The 21,359-nt window shown below is 42.1% G+C and overlaps 1 protein-coding gene across 8 annotated transcripts in view; it reads left to right on the top strand.

Moving 5' to 3' along the window:
- ADARB1 (adenosine deaminase RNA specific B1) overlaps nucleotides 1-21,359 on the top strand; it is a 58,489-nt gene that overhangs the window by 1,415 nt on the left and 35,715 nt on the right. For 3 of the 8 annotated variants that reach the window (XR_014518740.1, XM_083473219.1, XM_083473217.1), the window contains exon 1: nucleotides 19,740-19,804. Coding sequence is in view for 3 of the 8 variants with exons in the window: in XM_083473219.1 (XP_083329345.1) it covers nucleotides 19,777-19,804 (28 nt within the window). In the remaining 5 variants the exon portion in view is untranslated. Of the gene's footprint in view, nucleotides 1-12,542; nucleotides 12,615-15,820; nucleotides 15,877-19,732; nucleotides 19,805-21,359 lie in introns of those variants that run through there. The other 5 variants (XM_083473223.1, XM_083473221.1, XM_083473218.1 and 2 more) reach the window with 4 other exon arrangements.

Below are 21,359 nucleotides of genomic sequence, written 5' to 3'. Positions count from 1 at the left end.
TACATGTATTTTGTAGAAATTCTCATGGGGCATTTCTTTGCTTGTTTTCTTGAGGAATAGCAGGACCACAGTAATGTATTTATGTGTTTCTGTTTATTATGAAAGAAGTAAATCCAAGGGTTAAAGATTTTGGGGATACTGGTAGAGTACAAAATTAATATAAATGTCTTGTTTATTTATTTATTTATAATATTTATATTCCACCCTTCTTTGTGCCATTCAGGGTGACTAAAAACAAATAATAAAATTTAATAAAAGCCAACAACAAGCTGGGGACAATGACTATTTCTTTAGTCAGCAGCATGTATGGGATGGTTATATTAGAGTTTTTCTGAGTCTGTAATTGTTTTGAAATATTTCAGGGTAACAGAATACTTTCAGTTCTTTGAAGCTCAGAACGACACAAAGTGTCAAAATTTTAAATGTGAGATGAATGCTACTTGGGTGTGAGGACGAGAAACTGTATTTTTGAATTCTCAGTGAGGTCAAAATGTAACTGAAGTTGGGATGTTGAAAATATTACTCTGGCAATCCATTTGTATTTAGAATCTCTTACTTTCCAATATTTTCCTTGATTTTCAGGTAGATCTAAGTTAAGCAACCTTTCTTTGTTTAATGATCTCTGTGTCACTTACTCTGTGTTGCTCTCCATTCTCCATGTTTCTTCATCCATACAGTAGCCTTCTAGTCTAAAATAGATCACTTTAATTCCCATTTTACACTTGTGAACCTAAGGGTGCAAAGTAATTACTTGGTTATGGTCAAGTAATGAATTGTTGTTTTCGTTGTTGTTTTTTCAAATTACAAACACAACATTTTACTTTTATATCACATTCTCAATAATTTTCCTAATTTTCCTAATTTGTTTATGTTGTTTTAATTATACATCACTTTAGTATTTCAATTAAAAGAAAAATGACTCATAAATAATAATCCATGGTTCAGTGCTGCATTTACTGAGTCAGGCCAGTTCTAAGGAGAAGTTGGTTATAGGAGCCAGTGTCGTGATATGTTGCAGGCAAAGCCTGGCAAGAGATGAGGTGGGGAGAGGGAGTTTGAATCCTGGGACGATGGAGGCCCTTTGGGTGGGTGGTTCCCATGTCTGGGAAATTGGCAAATTGCCTGTTCTGGATGGGAGCTGCACTCTTTCTGAAGGAGCAATCTCTTCAGAGCAGTCTGTGTAATTTGGGTGTACTCTGGGATACATCTTTGTCACCAGCGGCCTCTGTAGCTACATGTGCCTTTTAGCAGTTTCGTCTGGTTCGCCAACTACATCCATTCCTGGGCAGGGATAGCCTGACCACTGTTCCATGCACGAGTAACTTTGGGGATGGATTACTACAATGCACTCTATGTGGGGCTACCCTTGGGTTTGGTTAGGAAGCAACAGCTTGTGCAGAATGCTGTGACAAGAATACTGATGGGAGCTTCTGGTTGAGAACATAAGACACCCTTATTAAAACAGCTACACTGGCTGCCTATCCGCTGCTGAGCCAGGCTCACCATTATTTTATTGATTTTCAAAGCCCTAAGCAACTTTGATCCAGGATACATCAAGGTTCACCAGAACCCTTCTATTCTAGCTCGAACACCGAGATTATCTGCAGGAGTATATTTGTGCGTTCCTTGAGTTTGTGAGGCTGGTATGACAACAGTGAAAAACTAAACCTTTAGTGTAATAGGTCCACTCCTGTGGAGCACCCTGCCAATAGAGATTTAGCGGGAGCCTTTCTGCATTGCAAGTGGTTGGACTAGATGACCCTTGGGGACCCTTCCAACTCTACAGTTCTATGATTCTGTACCAACTTCTAAGCGCCTGCTAAAACCCTTCCTATTCCACCAGGCTTATGCAGGCAATTAAGAGTACACCCCCCTCAGTGGTCTATTGATCTTTGTTTTAATTTATGTTTGCTTTTAACATGTTTTTAACTTTTTTATATTATTGTTTGGTTTTGTTATGTTGTTGCAAACTGTTGTGATTTATCTTTATGAGATAGCAGTATATATTTTTTAATAAGTAAATAAATATATTGTATTCCATTTTCCCACCACATAGATGTACTCAAAGCACCTGTTTTTTTCTTCTTCCCTGGTTGGCATTTGTCTATCTTGGGAAGCAGTAGAAGACTGCACCTTCAGGGGTGAAGTCAAACTGTTGGAGAGCTGTGGCTATACAGTCTGATATGGGAGAGACATGTTTTGTTGCAGCTGGGACAGATGAAGGTGTCCAGTTGTGTTGATGCAGCTGTGCCATGGTGTTTCTTCTCTCTGTGGTCCTGCCAGTGGTCATTCTTCCTCCGGTCTGTGGTGTGGATACACAACCTGACTGATTGTCTCAGGTGCTTGTGGTCATCTGCAAGTGTTTCCCACATGGCAGGGTTAATGCTGCCAGCCTTTATATAACGTTTTTTGACATCTTTGTAACAAAGAGTTAGTCTGCCATTGGGGCTGGAGCTTGAAGCCAGCTCTCTGTAGAACACGTCCTTGGGGAGCTTGCCACTTTCCATTCTGTGGACCAAACCAGCATAGATGTTGCTGAGACAGAAAGCAGCTAGCATCACGGAAAGCACATAGTAAACAGTTTGAACCCTCATCACCAAAAGTTACATTACAAAACCTAATGGATGTTCACAGCTTGTGTTCATAACCATGGTTTGCAGGGTTAGCGTTGTAGGTCCAATTCAATTTAATCCTCTGCATGTTTGTTTAGAAATGCAGCCAGTTACATTCATTGGTACTTTCTTGCAGAAAAATAGGCAAAGGAGTGTAGCCTCATTTTCTCAAGTGCTTTTTTTGGGATGTTGGGGCCCTTCTATTGATGATGTACATGCTTGCTTTGATGTGTTAAAAAGATGTCTGCAAATGCAACATTGTGCACCTTCAGATGTAAAGTTGAACTGTTGGAGAGCTGTGGCTGTACAGAGTGATACGAGAGAGACATGTTTGGTTGCAGCTGGGTCAGATGAAGGCACCTGGTTGTGGTGCTGCAGATGCACCATGGCATTTCTTCTTTCTGAGTTCCTGCCAGCGGTCATTCCTCCTCTGTCCTCTGGTGTGGATACACAACCTGACTGATTGTCGCCAGGTGGTTGTGCTCATCTGCAAGGGCATCCCACACGGCAGGGTTAATGTTGCCAGCCTTCATGTCATGTTTGCAGACATCTTTGTAACATAGAGCTGGTCTGCCACCGGGTCTGGTGTCTGAAGCCAGCACCCCATAGAGCATGACCTTGGGGATCATGCCCTCTTCCATTCTGGGACATGACCAAGTCAGTGTGGACGTTGCTGACACAGGAGTGCAAACATGCTGGGAATGTGGGCTTGGGAGAGCATATCTTTGTTTGACACTCTGTCCTGTCATGTCATGCCCAAAATCTTCCTGACACAGCACATGTGGAAGGCATTGAGGTGTCATTACTAGTCTTACTACCACAAAGCAGTGTGTTCGACATGCAAGCCTGGTAGATCTTTATTTCTGCATTGGTCGTTAATGTCACCCCTCCCAGACCCTTTTGGAGAAGCAAGCCATTGCTGTAGCTGCCTTGCCAGTATGCTTGTCCAGCTCAGTGTCGATGGAGAGGTTGCTGGTTATGGTGGAGCTCAGGTAGACAAAATCATCTACCACCTCAAGCATGTGGTCACTAGTGCTGATGCATGGCATGCTGGCGACATCCTGACTGAGGACGTTGGTAACGCTGAACTCCATGCAGGATTGTGCAGAATAGTTTCTGAGACACCATAGAGCTTCCTTGGAGTGCACTGTCAAGACCACGTCATCTGCAAACAACATCTCTCAGATAAGACACTTTTGTCTTGGTGTGGAGATATGCCAGTTTGGACAGACCCCTGTCACTCCTTGAATGGATGTACACACCGTCTTCAGTTGAGTTGAAGGCATGTGAGAGCACCAGGGAGAAGAATATGCTAAAGAGAGTTTGGGCAAGATCACAGCCCTGCTTCACACCATCCTTTATCGGGAAGGCATCTGAGCATCATACTGAGTCATCATACTGGGCGGTGCCGTGCATCTCGTGGAAGGACACAATAATCTTGTGGCGCTTAAGTGGGCATCCTTTCTTATTGAGCAGCGTGAAGAGTCCTTTTCGGCTGATGAGGTCGGAGCCAGGCGACGTTAACCCTACGACGACAACTACAGCATTGGAGTCAATCAGTCAGGTTGGGTACTCACAGTAGTGACCAGAGGAGGAATGACTGCTGGGAGGAGTACACCTGCATAGTACAATGAGAAGATCGGTCCCTCTATTCAAACACTTGTTATACAAAAAAATGACTTATCCAAACATGAGGAAATAGTACCCAATCCTCACTGTACACACTGCACATTCAGATATCCAAACAGCTGGACCTGTGTGCAGTACTGTAAACAAATAAGCAGCTTTAAAGAAGCCTTGCTCTTTTGTGTTACTGGTCAGCAACAGCCATTTGGCCAGAAACCATGGCAGGTGGAATAGGGAGATCAGACAAATAAGAAAGCATCCCCCCCCGTTGTTTCCTTTTGCAAGGTTTCAGAGGATTTTCCTTGTTTTTTCATCAGTTTGGGGTAAAACTTATGTGGTCGGGAACTCATTAGAAATCTTCCCATAGGAATCAATGGAAATCATCAGGCTCCATGTGCAAATGCTTGCCTAACAAACAATTTCCTGAAAACACATTGTGTTCGGATAGGAAGACCTGCTTGTACGTCATTCAGTAGAAATGGTTGTCAGGGATAGGAACTATTACTTGAACTAATTACTTGAAAATTATTTTGGATATATTATCTAAATTTAATCTTCTGCATTGGGGGGATATTTTATGTGTGTATTATGTTCTTAATGCTGCAAACTAATAAAATAAATATATTTTAAGTGTTATACTTTTAAATGTAATCCAGGAATGCCATATTTTGCAGTATAGTTCATGGGGTTGAAAATGAATTTGCACAAATTTAGGATTTATTTTTCATTACTAACAGTTCACTCCTAACCATGTCTGTTCAGAACTAAGTCCTACTAAAATCATTGGAGCATATTCTCAGCTAAGTGGGTTAGGACTTTAGCCTAAGATAGGCATGGGTGTTGTAGTCCTGTTTTGCTGCACAGTGTCACTCTCTCCCCTCCCATTTCATTTGATATAAATTGAGCAAACAATTGAGTCTTAGCTCAAATTCATGGTGGTAAATAGCTACTAGTGAGTATTTATTTATTTGTAATAATTTCTTACCTGTCCTTCACCATAAGGTCCCAGGGCAGGTTACAGTAGAATATACAATTATAAAAAAATATACAAACAGATAAAACCATTATGATTATGAAACAAGTAACGCTGTTCAAAATGGAACAGAAAAGTAATTGAATGCACAATTGATTTTCAAATGACCTCTTACTAGTACAAAAGACAGTGTTGCTTTAAGGCATTATTATGTTTGGCAAATGCTGATGGCAACACCATTTTGCAGGGCAGGTGGATCTAAATTACTGAATCCTGCCTTTTTAATCAAACTTGGCAAATAAACGATCAACCAAAGATAATTTATAGTGAGGTTTTTCATTTGCACTACTTTCAAGAGCAACAGAAAACTGGTTATTGAATAATTAAAATGTACTGCGGTCATATCTGACTAGATATAGTATTTCTATCTGTTGCTACTGTATTTTCAGTCATTAGATTACAGGCATGGAGCTTGGTTTTGTGCACCATCTAAAGCAGGGCTGGTGAAACCTTGGGCCCATTGGCCTCTACTCAGCCCTTCAGCAGTCCTCTTTTTGCAACTGTTCAGCTGTGCCCACAGCCCTGTTCTGTGATTTGATGGCAGTTTGGTTGGCTTCCCATGTAAATACCATGAATATCTATTCGAATCTGTACCTTGGATGCCTGTTTTTGTGGATCTGTGATTATTCCTTTGGATCACTGTAAGATCACTTGGTGAAATATATGAATGCTAGGCAGTTCAAACACAAACTGCAGAATGGCAATTTATGTAAAAACCTATGCTGTTGCCTGCGTTCTGGTCTCACTTCTTTTTTTACAGCAGAAGGCAATGCAAGTTATTTTAGCTGTACTGATTTTGCACAGAATCATCCTGAATTTCTTATTTATTTATAGGTGGATAATTTGTATGTCTCCTTCCTTTTTTCTTTTCTAATTGCAGCACTAGGCTTCATACTGGATACCTTCTGTTGTGATTTTCTGAGTCTTTAGATAATTATCTTGAAGAAAGCAGGGTATAGAAGGCATTAGGTTGGGAAGATTTCTCACTATTACCTGACAACCTATAATTGTGGCAATCTGACCGTCAATGTATGCCAATATAACTTAATCAGGATTCTGTGCACTATCAGCACAAAAAAACAGCAGAACAACCCTGATCCCCACACCTGGTGTGCCCATGGAAACACTGTCAAGTCCCACCAATCACAGATTGGCATGCTAGGGATATCCCTGTGTCAGCCAGGTGTGAAAGGAGCCAATCTAATGCCTGCTGATGCAGAAACAGCACCATGATATCACTATTCTGCACCACAATCTGCTGCACAGAGTGTACCTTGCATAGTAGCAACCACTTCTTGTTTTTATTTTGATTACGGTATGTGTTTTGTGTTCTGATTTTGTTCTGTGAGCTGCTCTGAGACCTCCAGAGTGTATATAAATTCAATTAATAACCACCATCACCACTCTATGGGTTGGAGGCAACAGGGATCCTGGCATACATGGAGTTTGAAATTTAAGGTGCATCACCTCTTCTGTTGCAGTACAGGTGTTGGGAGTGAGGTCTACAAGAGCATGGGATTTGTTGTAAATCTGCTCTTCCCTCTGGCATACCCACACTACCACTTTGTGGTAAGGATACACTTGATTCTCATGACACAACATCAGGGCTGGGACTGGCAGATGTATCTCATAGTATGGCAGTGTAGGAGGACTTTAGTAAACCCTAAAGCTACCCAGCTATTGTATCTAGGGCATATGAATGTGCTCTTAAAGATGTAAAATTCTGGAATAGTCGCCTTCAGGGAATTATGCATTTGTCTGGATCATCAATGGTTTCTAGGCAAGGTTGGATGCACTTACAAAATATGTATGAGTTTAAAATTATGGCCTATTTGTGGAAAAATCAGTCTAGCCTTGACATCTAAAGTTTTACTTGTGCCATTTCTCTTCAAACAACTTGAATGGTTTTTGCTTTGTATTCATAATACAAGAACCAGCTGATACACTCCTTACGCATGTACCTGGCAGGTTATTTTCATTGTTTGCTAAGTGTTTTTGGAATGATAGTCTACATGCTTTTGTCATTGCAAACAAACTGTACCACCATTCTGTCTCCTGCACTATGGTTTGTGCTCCTCACTAAGTGCTGTGATCAGAAAGAGGTGGCTCCAGATTTGACTGTAAAGAATTTTGTGTCACGTTTGGAGGATTCATCTGATGAACAGGGCTCTGCCACAAGACTTCTTTAGTCTTTAAGGTTCCACGGGATTCTATTTTTGTTGTTAGAACAAACTCTGGAGTTTCTGGTTTTGAGACGTTTGTGGTTGTAGCCCAATGTCTGTACCAGTGTGGGATACTGAGTTGCATCAAATATAGGTGAGACTTAGCAATTCTGCTTGTCAGGCCCATTTCTCTTCTCTGACAAACAAGGAACCATGCAGCCACATTCACACTATACATTTAAAGTGCTATGATACAACTTAACACGGCTTCCACCACAGATTTTGGGAACTTTGAGAACAAGTTTGTTGCTAAGTTGGTAAAGGTAAAGGACCCCTGACAGTTAAGTCCAGTCGCGAATGACTCTGAGGTTGCGACGCTCATCTCGCTTTACTGGCTGAGGGAGCTGACGTTTGTCCGCAGACAGTTTTTCCGGGTCATGTGGCCAGCATGGCGAACCAGAGCAGCGCACGGAAACACCATTTACCTTCCCGCCGGAGCAGTACCTATTTATCTACTTGCACTTTGACATGCTTTTGAAGTGCTAGGTTGGCAGGAGCTGGGACTAAGCAACGGGAGCTCACCCCATTGTGGGGATTTGAACTGCCGACCTTCTGATCAGCAGGCCCAAAGCTCGGTGGTTTAGACCACAGTGCCACCCGCGTCCCACACTAAGTTGTTAGGAGGTCCCTATTTCCCTCACAGAGTTACACTTTCCAGAGTTCCCTGTGAAGAAGGATTGATCGTTAAAGCCACTCTGGAAATTATAGCTCTGGGAGGTATAATTGGCTTCCTAACAACTCTCATCACCCTTAACAAAACACAACTCCCAGAATTCTTTGGAGGAGAAGTGTGTCATGGTGTGAATGTGGCCTGAATCCTTTTAAATGTTTTGAGATATCTTACTTCGTCACCTTCTTCCTTTCCTATTTTTATCATTTAAGGAAATACAATATCCGTTTATTCATAAGCTGTTAAAATATAATACATTGCTTATTATCTGTTGCCTGCAGAAGGTCATCTGCAGGCTGGAGATTCTAGAGGGATGTAAGCTACTTCCTGTTTGGTGATTGTAGCTTCTGCCTTTTCTTCCTTTCTCAAAGAAAAAAAATTAAGCATGAAATGAAGTTTGAAAGTTCAGACCTAGTAAGATGTAAACATACTTACAGTTGGTGGGGGGAATGGGGTGGAGAACCTTTGAAAACTCAAAATTCCTAGCTTTTTTACTGCAACAATACAGCAAGAAGTGATTGCTTCATTTACATAAGAGACAAATGCAAAACTTTATTGGTTTGTATCATTCAAAGTACACCATACTTTAGCTAACATTTATTCAGTTCTATAATGAACACAGAGGAGAGATGGAATGACCCATTGCCCTGCTGGCAGCCTGCTTACTCTGCACAGATTTCTGTGTTGCGTATGGATGCCAGGTGAGTACGGTATTTAAATCGGGTGGGGAAACTTTTCAGGTGCAGACCAGATTCTTATTTCCCCATCCCTGCCATGCCAAATTTTACAGGTGGGCAGGGTTGCTCACTTGTTAGATGCTGTCATTTGTAAATTTTGGTTTGTCCAAACAAGTTAGAAGCCTAGTGTTTAGCTGAGTGAGCATGGAAGATGACAAATGCATATTGAGGACATATGCATTTATATCCCCTCCCCTCAATATTACATTAAGACAAGTTTTGTCAATATGGGAGGACAGAAATAAAACAAAAGACATTTTAAGAAGGATATTGACATGCTGGAATGTGTGCAGAGGAGGGCAACCAAGATGGTAAAGGGTCTGGAAACCAAGCCTTATGAGGAATAGTAGAAGGAACTGGGTATGTTTAGCCTGAAAAAGAGGAGACTGAGAGGAGATATAAGAGCCATCTTCCAACATCTCAAGTGCTGTCACGTGGAAGATGGAGTAAGATTGTTTTCTGCTTCTCTGGAGGGTAGGACCCGAACCAATGGCTTCAAGTTAAAAGAAAGGAGATTCAGACTAAACATTAGGAAGAACTTTCTAACAATAAGAGCTGTTTGACCGTGGAACAAATTTATTAGATATATGAACCACAGAGAAGCGGCAATGCACCAACATGGTATTTGAGTCCAGTGAGACATTATTTCTGCTGCATTTCCTGAATCCTGTGAAAAGAAATAGAAATTAGATGGGCCAGTGCCTGTTGTTTTATAATTTTATTGGTCAAAATTTAGGGTGCATGGCCCAGATAGAAAGCATATTTCATGCAAAGGGTGAAGCCTGTAAAAATTAGTGAAGACAATCAAGTTATGTTTTAATGCATTTTAAGTGCTTAGGCTGTGTTCATTTACTTGGGAGTAAGCCTTTTTGAAACGAGGGACACTTACTTTTCAGTACATATGTTTAGAACTGCACTGTTAAAATATCTTTCAAACTCTCATTTGTGAATTTTCTTTCAATAAACTATCCAGTAATGATTCAGTAATCTCAGTGGAAAAATAAAGCAACAAGATGAAATAAATATTATTTGTAACATAGCCTTTGAAAAATAGCTGTCTTCAACTCAGAATGTATTTTTGCTCCTGAACATTATCTTTATGTATTGGGGCTGAGGAATCCTGAACTTTTCGCAGGTGCACTACTTATATGTTGGCAGCAAGCCTTCCTGATCTTATGTCAGCTTAGCTTGAGATAGGAGGGGGGAAATACTTTAAAACACATGCACTTAACAAAATGGTGAACGATCAGACACCCATGTCTGATTGAATTATTATTAGTAACACAATAGTAGGATTTCTAATCCTTACTTCACCATAAAGTCTAAAGGTGGGATTGCAGCAATATGAAAATATAATATTAAAATGAGTTAAAACAATTTACAACCATAAGAATAGGGTCGGTCCATATATATATTCCTTCAAAGGCCAGGGCAAAGAGGTGCATCTTCATCTCTGCCACAGGCTGCCAATCAGGGACTGTCAGCAATGGTACCCATTTGCCATACAGACACAGAGGCATCCAGTGATATCAGGGTATTTATCCAGAACAGCCTTCTGCATCACAGAGCACACCCACTCAAGCAGCCACCATGGCTCTCTCCATAGGGTGGGAGGATGGGAAGCAGGAGTTTGGAGTTTGGCTGCTTCTGCCTGGGTGGGACGTAATTTGCACTCGCATTTTGCATGATTGGCACAGGACTAGTTGGATGTTGTGTTATGACCCACCAGGGGAGAGTCTTAGGTTGTTCAAGTATCCCTTTTTTGCACACTTTGGCCTGTTTTTAGGGCCAGGAGCTCAGCTCAGTAAAGACATCAGATTTTAATAATAAGGAAATGGGTTTTGGTGGATTTCCAGAGTTCACATTCTGCATCAACTTGTTAGCAACAGCTTTATCAGGCCAAAATGTGTGTGAGGTTGTTTTGGCAGGGGATGGGGCAGAAAGGAAGCACTATTTGATCCTTTGCTTCAAGCCATAAAATGCTTTTTGCTGGTCCTGTATAGTAGGAACATCAGGCACCAGATAAAATTGCTTGGGGATCAGATAAAGCTGATGAGCCACCAGTTGACTGCTTCTGTTTTTGACATATAAAAATGTTATTAAAATTGGTTTCCTATTATTTGCTGTTTTTTAGTTTGTGGGCGGCAGCTCAGGATAACAATATAATCTCTGAATCTTAAATGTGGGAGAAATCCCTTTGGTGTGCAGCTGGAGGAGCACTTGAATTGCAGAGCAAAGGGTGGGAGGGAAGGATATCTAGATGCTGCCTTTCTGACTGCTCACTGTGTTTCCCCTTTTTATCTTAAGTGCTGCAGCCTGTTTTAAGTCAAAAGGGAGGCAGAGAAAGAGGCACATGGAAACTCATGCTGCTGTTATGCCAGTCTTAGAACAGATCTGTTTTTGTTTTGCTAGCTGCGCTGAGAAGAAGCATGGAAAGCATGCTTTGTTGCTTTCTAATCTAGAACCATGGGTTCAGGTACACTGTGTGTTGGTGGCAGATAGGTGTTTCCTCATTTTACCAGCCTTAAGGATGAGCAAAGTAATGTTATCTTTGGAGAGCAAGGATGGAACGGTGGGAGGAAGGAGAAGGGCAACCAGAGATGGATGATGGGCGAGGGTCTCCCTCAAACTCATTCACAGTTTTGTATGAAAGCATTCAAGGTATTTCTCTAGGGTTTTGTGTCCTTTCAGTACTGTATTTGTTGTTGTTGTTATTGTTTAGTCGTTTAGTTGTGTCCGACTCTTCGTGACCCCCTGGACCAGATATGCCAGGCACTCCTGTCTTCCACTGCCTCCCGCAGTTTGGTCAAACTCATGCTGGTAGCTTTAAGAACACCATCCAACCATCTCGCCCTCTGTCGTCCCCTTCTCCTTGTGCCCTCAATCTTTCCCAGCATCAGGGTCTTTTCCAGGGAGTCCTCTCTTCTCATGAGGTGGCCAAAGTATTGTATTTTTTAATCCCTCCTTATTATAAAATTGTGATGATTGACACATGGTTAATCAAAAAATACACTGCTCCAAGTATGCCTTCCTTTAGTTTTTGAGCTCTGTACACCACTGGAACTATTATAGGGGTTGGGGACAAAGCGGACCTGCTGGTCTTTCTGCTGACGAGCCAGACCCTTAGGAGCGTATTTGATTCTGCCAGCTTCCTTGTCGTAGTTCTATTAAAAAATGGAATTGGCCCAGCAAAATTCAGAACCATGGAAGTGGGGAGGGAATAAAGCCAGATAACATGGGGTTTGAGTTAAGTTATAAATGTAGCATTTCACCTCTTTGTAATATGCTGCTGTTTAACAGTACTATGCAATGTGTAAGGTTGGTTGTGCTGTTTTAAATCATGCTCTGAGTGATTTATGTTTTTGTATAATTGATGGATTTGGGTTAAAGAAGATTTGGATTTGGCTATTCCTTTTGTTTCTAGTAGTTAATTAAGATGACTATTAGAATTTTACGCACAAGTGTAAAGGCGGTCTTGTTGACCCGTTAAGGCATTTACATTCCCTTTTTCTACCAATGTAGTACAGTGCTCTATTCTTTGACAGGTCTGAATCACGTGGGTGATTTTTACTGCAACAGCAGCACCATCTTCTGGCTACAAATGATATATATTTGAACCCCCCCTTTTGTTTCCCTTTACAGTCCAGTGATACCTTGTTTGTCAAACGCCTTGTGACTTGAACGTTTTGGCTCCTGAACACCGCAAACCCAGAAGTGAGTGTTGCCATTTGCAAATGTTATTTGGAACCCGAACATCTGATGGGGCTTCTGATTGAGTGCAGGAAGCTCCTGCAGCCAATCAGAAGCTGCTCCTTGGTTTTCGAACGTTTTTGGAAGTTGAATGGACTTCCGAAACGGATTCCACTCGAGAGCCAAGGTATGACTGTACTTTTTATGATGCTTAAAAAAACCCCAAACCTTTATTTTAAGCAGTAGAACCAGGGGCTTTGTAGAGGAAAGCAGAATGAACAAAATAAGGAGTCAGGTGGCATCTTTAAAACTAACAAATTTATTATGGCATAAACTTTTGTGGACCGTCTATTTCATTAGGTGCATGAATTGGCATGTTAGGCACACACCTCACTGTAGAGACAAATGTAAGCTCCTTTGCCAGCTGCGGACAACTTCATGCATCTTACGGTGGATTCTAGTCCACAAAAGCTTCTGCTATAACAAAAGATCCTCCTCCTTTTTTGTTGCAACAATCTAACATGTCTGCCCCTCTGGAAACCAGAGTGTTTGTTGGGCAAGAGAATGTGTCTGTCTCTCTTCTCGGAAATATGGGTGATAAAGTTAATGGAGAAGCAGGCAGGCCCACGGGATTCTCAACCTGCACAAACAAGCTTGCTCTTGGTTTTGTTTTTTTGGGGGGATGGGATGGTAATTTGTATTGAATAGTATTCTACTGAGAGACAAAGACAAGACGGAGAGATGCGTAATTGGTTGCATATGTTTTGCTTTCTTTATCCGTCCATTTCCCCTTACAGGTAATACAGTATTGGCCCGAATAAAAGCTTCACTTTTTCTCCAAATACTGACAGCTAAAAGTTAAAGTGAAACTTATATTCGCGACCTTCCCTTTCCCCCAATGGCTCTGGGGAGGCTTGGGGGCAATGGGCGGGCTGCGCGCCATTGCCCCATGCTCCCAGGCTGCTTTCTGGGGGGGGGGAGTTGCAACAGCAGCCCAGGAGCGCGGGGCAATGGTGTGCAGCCTGCTCACCACTCCCAACCCTTCCCGGAGCCATGGGGGGGGGGGGAGGGAAAGGCCACCAGCAAAGCGGTGCGGCTCCCCCCCCCCAGCAGCCTGGGTATTGTCTCCCCCCCTTCAATTTTAAAGGTGCGGCTTATTTGGGGGTGCATCTTATATTTGGGCCAGTACGGTATGTCATTCAAGCTGAGCTCATTCCACTTTCCCCTTTGTGCTTGTTTAAGCTGCAAAGGAGTAACTAGCCTTACTGTTTAAAAGTTTTATTGGGAATTAGTGAGGGAGACTAGCTCAGAACATGCGGCACACAGCTCACGTCTTCAGAGGCCAGTCTCTTCCCCTCCCCACCATCTAGTAAGGCCCAGACTGAAGAGAAGCAAGTAGGGTGCCACCAACATGGGTCAAGGCCTTATGCTGGCGCAGTTTTGTTGACTGTGCAAGTTGGTCTCTGGCAGCCCAAGGATACTGTGCACCTACAGATCATACAGAACACCCCAGATATAGGGGGAAAGTCTGTGCATATGTATAATTTCAACTTCTAATATTTGCAGTGCAGGGGGTCAGGCTAAATGACCCTTCGGGTCCCTTCCTGCTCTATGATTCTATGACTGCAGTGAATATTTTCTGTTTTTAAAATAAAATCCAGTTATGTTTACATGACACTGTTGACACCCCACCTTAAGAACTGCTGACTTGGGAATAAAACCCCCATACTTTCTCTCCCTCTACCCACCCAGTTTCTTAGTTCAACATATGGCTTGATAAAGAGTCCTGGAAAACTGGAATTTGCTCACAATTTTGTGGTATTTTGATGGGTCCTAATAAAAATATATTGAAGGTAGTATGATAACCTTGGATACAAAGCTAATATAGCAGGAAAAAGTGTGCTAGCTCAGCCTTTTCTCTGCTATGGTAGCTTTCTGTATGCAGGAAATATTTGTGTATGGAAGCATACAGTGGTACCTCAGGTTAAGTACTTAATTCGTTCCGGAGGTCCGTTCTTAACCTGAAACTGTTCTTAACCTGAAGCACCGCTTTAGCTAATGGGGCCTCCTGCTGTGGCCGTGCCGCCGCCACACTATTTCTGTTCTCATCCTGAAGCAAAGTTCTTAACCTGAAGCACTATTTCTGGGTTAGCGGAGTCGTATGTAACCTGAAGCGTATGTAACCTGAGGTACCACTGTATTCAATGATGTAAGAATGAAGTGGTGCAACTCAGGTTTATCGTGTCTGTGAGATCTGAGCTGTGGGTTCCACAAGAGGAGGGAAGATGATGCACCCGAGTCAAATGCAGGGCAAGCTACAAATTGTGGTGTTGGGACACAGTTTCGGTAATAAAAGAACCGCTCTTCCATTATCCAGCAGCAACAGACTAGAGATCATAGAACTCTTCTCTCCCCCCCCCCCCCGCCATACCTATCATGCTACCAAATACCTGCTTCTAAAGAATAAATACTTAAGTAATGCATTATCATGAAAGTAATCTAGGGTTGCCATATTTCAGAAAGTGAAAATCTGGACAGAAAAGTTTGTTGCTTTTTTTGGCCAAAGTTGTTGGCAAAAATGACACAGCTGACATGGGCTGCCATACGTCCGGATTTTCCTGGACTGTAACGGTTCTAGGGGCTGCTCGTGCGTAAGCCTGTGCCAGCACCTGGCTGGGTTGCCTGAGTGAACCTTTCCTGTCCGGACAGCCACTCACCCGTGGCTGTCTCAATCGCTGGCAGAATCCGTCAGTGGGTGTTTCTTAAACTTCTTCCAGCAAAGAATTTCTTTGACGCCCAGTCTCCTCCTACTCTCCCTGCGCGGAAGCCTTCTGCGCAAGGAGGGCGTAGGCAGCGGAGGACCCTTCCTCTCCCCGCTGGTCCCTGGCAAGGAGTCATGTGACCGCCTCTCTGATTCCCCCATCTGCCCCCCTTCTCCACTGGAGCTAAGCTGATTCCCTTCCCCAGAAGATGGGCTGCCTCTCCCAATCCCGGGACGCTCTCTGGGATCCCTCTGGAGCTTGCTCTCTCCCTCCGGCACTGATTGCAGTTCCCTGACATGGACCTTTCGTCGATTTCCAACCAGACACTGCTTGCGGTTGCAGTATTCCGGATATGTCCAGATGTATGGCAACCCTATATAATCACACAAATTTGACTGTGCCTCTTTCATTCATTCAACTTGTGTTGCATTCTCCTTTAGATTCTAAAAGTATTGTATTTCTTCCTAGGTTGAAGACCTGTGTGGGCATTTATACTCAGAGAAGGTAAGCAACCATTAGGACAGGTAAGAACTTCTTTAAATGATGATAAGATTCTACAGTAGTTTCTCCTTTCCCAGCAGTGAGTTTGCACTCCTGGTAGATAGGTTTGGAAACCAGATTTGGCATCATTACTGACAGTTTCTAGGGTTAGTCTTGTGTTGTTTTATTATGTTATGTGTCCCTGTCAGTAGGCAGAATAACTTATCATGTATACATGGATTCTGGTTTCACCAAGCAACCATTTTGAGGAATCACACCTACAAACAGGGATTGGGAATAAATTGGATTCAGTTTACATTTAAAGGCAAACTTACAAAATCCAGACTTTCTGAAACAAAAAAACAAACCAAAACTCAGCCCAGCTTTGAAAAGGGCACTTCTCTGAATTTTTCAGTGCAGCTCTCCAGCCAAGCAATGTGTACAAAATATATATATTAGGGTAACTTGTGCATATATTAGTGAAAATAATATACCGAAACACATTGTATTAGGGAAAATTGCTTTGCAAAAATGTGTATTGTAAGAGAAATTCACGAGGAGAGGACTATCAGTGGTTACTAGGCGGGATGGCTATTCTCTGCCTCCACAGTTGGAGGCAGCAGTGCTTCTGAATACCAGTTGCTGGAAAGGAGGAAGTGGAGAGGGCTGCTCTTCCGCTCATGTTCTGCTCGCTGGTTTCCCACAGGCATCTCATTGGCCACTGTGAGAACAGGATGCTAGACGAGATGGGCCATTGGCTATTCTTGTCTTCTTAAATCTACACTAAAATGCTGATGAATTTTCATGAGGATTTCATCAACCCCCCCCCCAAAAAAAAGAAATTGCAGACTGTTGTGGAACTGAAATTAAGATAGGAAAAACTAGAAACTAAGAGAAACAGAAATTGACACGTTCATCCATCCTTAGTTCCAGAATCCTATGCTAGTTTCATGTAGTCATCAGGTAGCCTGTCAACCAGAAGACCCTGACTTTCCTGGAAGTGTTCCATGCTGGATTTTCACGGAGAGAAAATGACAATAATGAGATTTATAAAATAGCAGAATATGAGTTGCCGGTCATGCCATTGTTCATTAACTATAGTGTAATGGTGTAGCAAATATTATTATTATTTATCTATGCCAAATAGCTTTGTGACTCTTCAAGGGGTATCTATACCAAAACACATGAGAAATCCTCCTTCTACTTTAAGGACACATTATGCTTTTTTATATTGATAAAAATGCTTTTTTTAGTGATTTCTATTTAAATAGGCGTAGGATTGCATTCAACTAAGTTTTACTCAGAATAGATGCATTGAAATGAGTGAACATGACTAATTTAGGCCCATTAATTTCATTTTGTCTACTCTAAGTAAATGAATACCACCCATAAATTTTTTAAGAGTACTGTGCATATTTTGTTTACTTAATGTTTGACATATCTTTATAGAGCTCAGTGCTGTCATTTATCATCTAGCACGGTGTTTTTAAAATCCATTTAAGGTTGCCTTGGCATGCTGAGGCTCATGGTTAGCTATAAATAAGACTCATGAATCTGTTATGTTGGGATATAAAATGTGGTGACCTCATAGATGGAGAAGGCAACAGAAATCATAATCACTAAGCAATTCAATCATTTTAACAACAATATAACTTTTGATGCAATTAGACACTGGAACTGCAATTACCTCAACTAATTACCTAGGTTCCTGCTAACCTAGCAGTTCGAAAGCACGAAGTGCAAGTAGATAAATAGGTACCGCTCCAGCGGGAAGGTAAATGGCGTTTCTGTTCGCTGCTCTGGTTTGCCAGAAGCGGCTTAGTCATGCTGGCCACATGACCTGGAAGCTGTACGCCGGCTCCCTTGGCCAGTAAAGCGAGATGAGTGCCGCAACCCCAGAGTCGGCCACGACTAGACCTAATGGTCAGGGGTCCCTTTACCTTTAACTAGCATAAGTAGTATAAGAAAATATATTTTGAAAGTGTAAGGGGCAAGCTACAGAAGAGCTTTCGACTGTAAAGATAAATAATGTTTTACTCATGTTGCCCCCTAGACAGAAACGATTCTGAGCACAGTTTGAATGCGAGGCTGCAGAATTAGGTCAGTAGTCAGTCAGGCTGAAAAAGTTTTATCTGCTCCCTTGGCAACAAAATTAAATCACTTTCTTTGCAACATGTATTCATACATATAAAGTTGACTTTATGCTGAGACATCATATAAGTGACTCTGTCCATAGGATACTAAGTGTGGTAAAAATTTGTCAGCATTCAAAAACCTCTGCAGCACTCATTTCACTGGACATCCTTAGATAACTTTGAATGGACCTACATTCAAATCTGTGAGGCTTGACTGTCTCTTTAAAGCCTTTTCCAGTAGAGTTTAATAGTTTGCACAGCAATAGAGCAGGGAATAAGGCTGTTAAGCCTATTTGGAATCCTATCTGGGCACATGGGATTTGCTACCCTTCCTCTCCCCTTTTCACTAATAATCAGACCAGTCTTTTACTTGAGCATAAAAAGATTTACTTTTTTCAATGCAGTGTGAAATATAGACACAGGAACAGTACATCTTAAAGCAAAATACAGAAATTTGCATGAGGATGCTTTATGTGTGTGCAGAGCAGACACCCCTGTCCTTCCAGACTGGGAGTCTACTACTTGAAAAAGGCAAACTGACCTTTTTATTTCTCCCCCTGCCTTTATGTGATTCCAAGCCTATCTCTTCTGTGTATCAAGCTATGTGTGCTTTGTAATAACCTCTGCGAATGGACTGTTTTTCTTTAGCTGCACTTTATTGAAAATACAATAAAAATACTGTTCTAAACAACCAAGGATAGGCATAGTTGGCATCTTGCCGCATATGACAAGAAAGTACCCAGTATGGATGTGATATATTGCTAATTGTCTTTAATGCATGTATTTTTCAACATCAGATAATGATCGGGAGATTCAGAGATTCAAAAGTCACACATTTGGCAGCAGTGGCCAAATTAGGAAGTGGCCAAGAATTAGGAAAGCAGGCAGTGTAGCTCTGGGCTGATCATGCAGTCTGCTTGGTATAGTGTAGGAGTTGCTAACCTGTGGCCTGTGGGCTATATCTGTCCACCCAAATGTGATTTTGTTCCCCCCCTTCCCCTGTTGTCTTTATTTATTTATTTAAATGATGCTTCCATTGTTGTGGTGGGTGTGTGTGTGTGTACACACACACACACACACACACACACACACACACACACAGTGGTACCTCGGGTTAAGTACTTAATTCGTTCCGGAGGTCTGTACTTAACCTGAAAGTGTTCTTAACCTGAAGCACCACTTTAGCTAATGGGGCCTCCTGCTGCTGCCACGCCGCCCGAGCACAATTTCTGTTCTCATCCTGAAGCAAAGTTCTTAACCTGAAGCACTATTTTTGGGTTAGCGGAGTCTGTAACCTGAAGCGTATGTAACCTGAAGCGTATGTAACCCGAGGTACCAGTGTATATGACAGTTCCAGTGCATCCCCTTTTAGAAGGCAGCTAACGGCCATTCTTGCCACCCCCACTTCAGCCTCCAGAAAGCTGGCTGTGGTTCATTGTGGCCTTGGCCTGGAGATGGTTAGCTGCCCCTTCCTTAATGGTTATAATCTTCCACCAGAAATCTCTGAGTTCAAATCCCCACTCAGTCAGTTTCTACCTCAGAGCTTTTATTAGGATAAAAATGGGGAAATCTCATGTAGAAAAAACCCTACCCCTTGTTTTTAAGAAAGTGTGGGATACATAATATATTCTTCAAGCTGGATAAAAACAGGTCAGAGGTAAATTGGAAAATTAGCTACTTTGGTCTAATTCTCAGACATCTTAATCACGCAAGCTGAAACATTCAAAATATACAGATAACTAAGATTCCACATTTTGTCTTCCAGAAGGAAACTCTACACCAGTCTAGAGGCTGAAGAACTTTTTCACAATGGACATAGATGATGAAGAGAATATGAGTAAGATGTTCATGTTATACAGTGCTAACATGTTATACTGTTTCTGCAGCTGCTTAGTGCTTGCCCTTTTCAAGTCAGTCACCTTTTGCTTCTAATCCCGCCTGACATTCAGAGGAGTTCCCTACTTTTATTCTATGGAAAGAATTATGTTATAATAATTTGTAGAGTCCTGGAAAAAGAATACTGAATTACCACTGAAATTAATAAGTTTTAAATGCTTCATGTGCTTAGGAGCTGTTGTCTTCAATGGGTGTGCAGGCCCAACGGTATGCATGTTTACTCAGAACTAAGCCCCACTAAGTTAAGCCCAAGGTGGTAGTCCTAGACCAGGGGTCTGCAACCTTTAAGACAAAAAGAGCCACTTGGACCCGTTTCCAAAGAAAAAACAACAACTGGGAGCCGCAAAACCATTGCGACATTTAAAACAAATATATCTCCGGAGCCACAATCTGACAGCGGGCGGGAAGGTGACGTCGGGACGGTGCGTGACTAATGCACGCACCGCCCCCATGCGACGTCACAGCCAGTACAGCGCCCGCCACAGTGAGGAGTGCCGGGGCGCACAATGCACCTCCTCCCCTCGCTAGTATCTGCCCCGGAGCCGCAGCAAAGATGTAAAAGAGCCACATGCGGCTCCGGAGCCGCAGGTTGCAGACCCCTGTCCTAGACACAGTTTCCTGAGAGTAAGCCTAACTGTATTTGATGTGGTTTACTTTTGAATAGATGTGCATAGTCTTGCTTAAATTTCTGTGGTCACTGAGTCACACCTTTTTATTTTATTGTTGACCTTCCTAACTTTCATCCTCCGTTCCTTTAAGTCAGTTTTCACTTTAAAATGCAGCTTCTAGAATATCTAAGAATATTGGCTATAGGACTGATGTCATAGCAGATCTTCACTACCGTTAGAATACATGTTCCTGGGTAATGTGCATTGATACCTGGTTCCTGCTTACCTACCACAGCAGACAAGGTAGCATTTTTTCATATGTGAATTTCCTGCCAAAAGTATAAGGGTTAATGATCCCTTCTTATCTGCCTTTACTACTAAGTGCTAAAGTATTTGTGCTCAATGCCTGGGCATGTCATTAAAATGTGCGCCTGCAGTGGTTTTGTGAAACCAGCCAGACTTCAGTAACACCATATTTTCAGTATCATTTGGGAGCACGAGGTGGGTTTTTATACCCCTTTGGTTTTTTGGCTGGTTTTAGCCCTTTTAAAGACCATAGCACTTTTCAACAGCTGTGATTAATGTCATGATTGTTTCTCTCTTTTTATTCTGGGAACATTTTAGCATTTTAACATTTTCCTTCTTGTGGAAGTATGGCATAGTTGCAACCATAGGTCAGGCACCTCCCTTGCTTCTGATGTATATCAGCCTTCCAGGTTGGAGAAGGCTGATACAGATGAGCATATGTGAAAAAGAAGGAAAGCATGTTTTAACACATGGCTTGGTTTGCCCAGTTGTTGATAGACCAATATTCTCATATAGTGTATAATACTCCTTTTGATTTGTTGACTGTACGGGTTTCTGAACACACTCAAGTACTGTGCCCCC

The sequence above is a fragment of the Podarcis liolepis genome, assembly GCF_965112155.1.
Source record: "Podarcis liolepis genome assembly, chromosome: 1".
Taxonomy (NCBI): domain Eukaryota; kingdom Metazoa; phylum Chordata; class Lepidosauria; order Squamata; family Lacertidae; genus Podarcis; species Podarcis liolepis.
The sequence above is the reverse complement of the archived record's forward strand: the minus strand, read 5'-3'. Positions and strand labels throughout refer to the sequence as shown.